At 38.4% G+C, this 5,663-nt stretch overlaps 2 protein-coding genes across 2 annotated transcripts in view; both read right to left on the reverse strand.

Annotated features, from left to right (window-relative positions):
* baz2a (bromodomain adjacent to zinc finger domain, 2A) overlaps nt 1-1,509 on the reverse strand; it is a 16,930-nt gene extending 15,421 nt beyond the window's left edge. The window contains exons 1-2 of the mRNA XM_017036014.2: nt 1,201-1,509; nt 186-309 (exon numbers count right to left, since the gene is read on the reverse strand). Of these exons, the coding sequence (XP_016891503.1) occupies nt 186-309 (124 nt within the window). The 5' untranslated portion in view covers nt 1,201-1,509. The remainder of the gene's footprint in view (nt 1-185; nt 310-1,200) is intronic.
* A 1,975-nt stretch (nt 1,510-3,484) lies between these two features.
* The window catches only part of ptges3b (prostaglandin E synthase 3b (cytosolic)), a 4,072-nt gene continuing 1,893 nt past the window's right edge, over nt 3,485-5,663 (reverse strand). Inside the window, 5 exon segments of the mRNA XM_008319299.3 lie at nt 3,485-4,504; nt 4,640-4,667; nt 4,772-4,825; nt 5,396-5,485; nt 5,607-5,658. Of these exon segments, the coding sequence (XP_008317521.1) occupies nt 4,485-4,504; nt 4,640-4,667; nt 4,772-4,825; nt 5,396-5,485; nt 5,607-5,658 (244 nt within the window). The 3' untranslated portion in view covers nt 3,485-4,484.

Here is a 5,663-nt window from a genome sequence, read left to right on the forward strand (position 1 = left end):
TTTTTTTCAAAAAGACACATGTCAAAAAAAAAAAAAAAAAAAAAAAAAAAAATTTTAATGAAGCAATGAGGTTACAGACAAAATGACCCTGCCAGGTATCATCCTGACAAAGAAGGAAAAATGGCAACTTGTAACTTTCCTCTTTTATTCTACACAGACACTGAGTGATAATAAAAAATACTTACTTTTTCCCTGCTGAGGAAAGCTTGCTGACGACCCGTTAGCATAAAGAGAATCCCCTGAGGAGAGTTTCAGTCCTGAGTTTGCTGAGGAGTGGGTTCCATAGTTGAAATGGTTGTTTGACTCCATCTGAAAACACACAGGACAAAAGTACACGCGCGTGTTTAATCCACACTGTTGTCCTTTTTTCCCCCGGACATATGCGTCAGTAACACGAATACAAACACACTTGTCGTTTTGCTTTGGCTCAACGTGCATTTGCTCCGTCACTACAATCAGCATCACGCAATCCACGGAGCTTTTTTTCTCTTTCTCTTCCCCTAAGTATTTAAATACAGCCACCATTACGTAATTCGTACAATTTCCACTTGCCAAAGCCAAACTTTAAATCAATTGTCCAGCCGTAGCCTGTGACAGCACCATTTCGTTCCAACAACCAGCGTCAAAATGTCGCAGACTGGGGAAGCAGCAGATGCCAGGCCCAGGCGAGCAGTAATGGACAACAAGAATATTACGATAGTGTCTCATCATCAGCGCTGATGAGGCGCAGCTAACACGGGCACAGCTTCTTCAATCCCCCTTTAAAATGAAACTACCCAGAGGCATCCGTACCGAGGAGCCGGTGGACTAACACCGGGTGAATTGGCAGTGGTATTCCTGTAACTCCGAGGTCTGAGGGAGAGCCACATCGTCGCTTTCTGTCCAATGCATCCATACGCGTTTAAGACAACGTAGCCATCTATATAAACACGATTTTCTAATTCAACCAGGAAGGCCGACGCCGCGTTAGCATACCAGTGCTAGCTATGTTTTAAAACAATAACACCGTAAACCGCGTATGTTTCGCCAAACTATAAATCGGTGTCGGTATAAAAACTAGGTAAGAACAAGTTGGAAAACATTTTAACCCGTACAGGGGTCTATAACATTAACCATCTTGGTACCAACTTTTTCCGCTGAAGCATTACAATAGAAGCACGCTAGCCTGGCAGCTAACTAATAGCATCCTTTAATGTTTACCGGGTCGATCAGCGGTGGACTAGCCCAGAGCCATGCAGCAGATACCGCAAACCAGCTGGGTTACATCCATGTGTCCATCGGTTCCGATGAGCTCTCTGGGTGAATACAGTCCGACGCCGGTTGAGGTAACGCCTGTCGGTAACTGAGTCAGACTGGTTCGTTACAGACGGAGGCGTGCTCTCTCTTTTGTTCACGGGCTAACGTCAGCTAGCAGCCAAATGTAGTTACATTGTTTACGGTGCACGCACACAGAGCATCATCCCCGCACACTGTCGCCACCGTTTAAACTTTCCCCCACATTTCAGTTAAAAGCGGTCCAACCTTTCAGTCCTTTGATTCCGGAGGCGCGTCTGTCTCTAAAACTTCGTCCGAATAGTCATGGTGGTGAAAATGGTACGGCGATAAATACGTGAGGAAACACATATATATCCCCTAACCTTTGGGTTTTAAATTAGCAAACATGGCTGGTGTGTTCCAGTGCAGCCATGATCACAGAGCACCGCGAGTGGCGTCCGCCTCCAACAATAACCTCACACACATCCGGTCCCGGGTCTCCTCACAATTCTCTTCCCCTCACATACTACAGTACTACAGTACTACTACTACTACTACTACCACCACAACACCACTGCTACTATCACTACTACTACTCATGTTATAGCCTTACTGTATAGTATTTTACTGCCTTGAAGAGATGATAAAGTAGAATCGAATCTAAATCAAACATATTTTATAAGTAAATGTCTGCTCCAGATACAGAGTACATAGTGAGATTATGTGTAGAAATTAATTATATAGTTTACCTATACCAAACTATATAATTAATATCACACATTATTTTACTAATTGTATCTATTGTTATTATTTTTGACTGGCACATCTTCGTTGCATAACAAACGAATCTGCTCTTATTCTTTATTCAACATTTATTATATATTTATATCTACTGAAGTCGACTTAAAAAAAACTTTTTAAAAAAATAACAAAATGAATGTGTAGATAAAAATGTAAAAATGCCGAGTTAAATTATCAAAGTTTTTTTTTTCTTTTTTTAAAAGTACTGTACATGCTGCTCGACATGTTCTGGTCTAATATTGTCCGACAGTTGTACTTTTTGTTTGTTTACAATACCTTTAATAGAACTAATTACATCTGACTTATTGTAAACTGTAAGTTAACACTTTATGTTTACTTAATTACGTTTTCCAGAACCTCCACCCTTCATACAGGGTAAATAATTACCGTGCTTTTGTTTTATCGTCAGCGGCGGCAGGAAACTGCTGCAGCTAACTGCTAATGTCTGTAGCATCGACGACACATGACTGAGAATGTGGGGCCTGTGAGGAAGTCCGCTAACGTTCATGGTCCTAACGCCGCAGAGAGCACGTTACATGACGTCATGTCAAGTCACACCACCACCACAAAACGGTTCGAGTAGAATAACCCGCCTGTAATTATCACCATTTATTTTCTGATCCTTTGTTTCATGTTCATTACGTTCCGGGTCAGAATGAACATTTAACGCCGCCGATCGATCAGATCAGAAAACAACGGCGTCAGAGAGAGCTCTGTTGTCACCTACCTGAGGAGATGGGCTTTAGAAATGCTCAGCATTTCACTTGCAAGTAAAAACCACATGAGACAAGATGGACATTTTACGGAACATTACGATGCTTTAATGTGTTTTTATCACGGCTTTGATCTTCACTGTTTTAACCCCCTATGGGTTGTTTTTTGTTAATGTATCCTTCATAACACTGTAAAAAATAAAAAGATCTGTTAAATTGCAGTAAACCATTTTCCAGTTTCTGGAGATACATTTTGACCAAAGTTACTTTTATTACTAATTAATGTCCTAAAATAATTTTAAAGCCTGCACTTGTGAGAATCACTGATGTTTTCCTGTAGATGTGTCTTGTTTTTCTTCAGACCCAGAGTTTCTAGAACTCTCCTCAGACTCCTCTGGTAGTCATTAGTAACGATTCCCTTTGTTTAATTGACTCCTCTGGTAGTCATTAGTAACGATGTTAAATAATAATAATACACTTTATTTCACAAGCACCTTTCATGTGTTAACCAGACACTGAACTACAAGTCCACCTACACAAACTCTTCATACAGAGTTCTCCTGTACACTCTGATGTCATAACATTATAATAATCTCCAGCTATTTCTCATTTGGTTTGAATATCATCTTTGAATCTTTTCTAAAAACTTTTTTGTTTAACAAAAAGAAGCCATGTATTCACCTCAACATATACCAGTTTCAAGAACGAGTTTAAAATGATTCTTAAACAGTTTATTAGAAAGATGTAGACAATAAAAAAGAATTTCCACAGTTATTTAACATAAGTTGTCTCCCCTCACAGTTTTATTGACAGAGCAAATATAATTTGGTCATTAAACATTGCTGCATCTTTTCAACACTTCCTTATCGACAGCACAAGACCTATTCTAGTGGAACACACGCAACAAACCTGGAAAATAGCCACGGACCAAAGAAGGCTGAGGCCCAAACAAACCTCACGCGTCTTTTGTTAGTCGTCAAACAAATCCGCTCTGCCTCTGCAGTCTAACGCCAGTCTGTGTGTGTGTGTTAACTGCATATGACGAGAGAGCGTATTGAGATACAGAACTCCAATTATCACTGTGTGATGTTCACTGGGAAGATGCAAATATTCCTGCAAATATTACAAACATTAAACAAGAAGTTAGGGAAAACATGAAAGCTGGAAGGTTAAGCTACAGACACAGACTGGCATCCTGGAGGGAGGGAAAAAAAAATCACATCACCTGATAGGATTTGGAGTAATCCAATCAAAATGCACAAACCTTTTTCGATGTACATGGTCACATCTAGTGTTTTCTTAAAACCATGAGAGAAGACTAAATCAAATTTTGTTTGAAAGTAAACATCAGAAAACGAGGGCCGAATTATTCCAAAACACAATTAATTCAAAAACAAATTTTTTTTTCTTCTTCCGCATATTGCTCAAGTGAAGACAACTGCAAAGATTCTCCAACAAATGATGTGTGTAGTTGTAATATTTAACAGTAAATGAAGATACTAAGAAGGTGCAGTACAGCAAATGGAAGTGGAGATAGCTGCTCTGTACAAAACCATGCATATCAACCTTCACTGGACAGATCGGTCAGGAGTTTGGATTTAAATATGACTACTGAATCATATGTACAGTTGTTTGTAACTGCCTTCAATTTTAAGATAAACATTTGTTTAAGATTCCACATCTCTTCTTCCGTTTCTTCCACAGTCTTTAGGTTGACTATTCCAAATCTGGCATTTCTGTAATAAAAGAAGGTATTTAGTCAACAATCCAGATGAGAACATGTGTTTAAAAGAAAAAAAAAACTCAAATATCAATCAATACTCAAATATCAAGTGTGGTGTGATTTGTGTTTAACACTTGTATCCACTTACTTTCATCATCACTATCTGCAGAGTCATCCTGAAACAACAAAAGACACACAGAACAAACATCAGTTACACAGTCGTTCTTGTTGTGACCACAACTTTATTGTTAGAAATCAAGAGAAAATAAAGAAGTCTCACGTCATCTGGACCGTCTAGATCTAGGTCTTCGTCTCCTCCCATGTTGTTCATCAGCTGTAATGTTAGTGCACAAAAAATGAAAAATCATACATTTAATACATCTTTGTTAACATTTCCTGGATGACTATGAGAAAAAAAAAAATCAAAGATAGATAAAAATGGTAGAAAAATGTGACTTTAATACAAAAACAGTCAACAGGTGCCACTGCAGACTCTGTTCAACTTACCTTTTAGGGAATATTTAAGGAGATACAATGAGACAAAGATGTAAATATAGTTTAATTAAAGTCCAGACTGTGGCAAACCTGACGGTATAACCACTAACACGACTTAAAAAATAAAGAAAAATGTGGCTCAGTAACACATTCAATGTGACCTTGTGTTTCACTGGTGTGCTGTTCTCTGAACAACACTCCTGTTCCTGCTTTTAAAATATTCATATACATTTTATTTTATAAAAAAATAGAAAATAGAGCTACTTTTGTTGCAAGCTGAGAAGATTTTGATTTTGTTTTACACAATCTTACATTTCAGACGTATACAAATATCAAGTGTTTTTTTCCCTCCACAAACAATCACATTAAAAAAAGCTTTTTTCAACATAATCTTGAACATTTTACTTACATCTGAGAATTGACTGGAGTTCCCCATCTCCTCATCTGAGTCATCCTCGTAGTCTTTCCAGTTGTTAAAGTCAACGCTCAGCCAGCTCAGCTGTGAAAGAAAAAAAAAGAATTGAATTTCAAGCCAACACGATTTGGCATTCCACAGTTGTGGCTCATTTTGTAGTATTTTTTTTTACTGAAAGCTTCTTGGATTTGTGTGTGTGACCGACCTTAGCCTTGTCTTTTGTTAGTCTCAACCATGGTGGCCCTGGTTGTGCTTTTCTTAA

This window comes from Cynoglossus semilaevis, chromosome 10 (genome assembly GCF_000523025.1).
Source record: "Cynoglossus semilaevis isolate Cse_v1.0 chromosome 10, Cse_v1.0, whole genome shotgun sequence".
NCBI classification, from domain to species: domain Eukaryota; kingdom Metazoa; phylum Chordata; class Actinopteri; order Pleuronectiformes; family Cynoglossidae; genus Cynoglossus; species Cynoglossus semilaevis.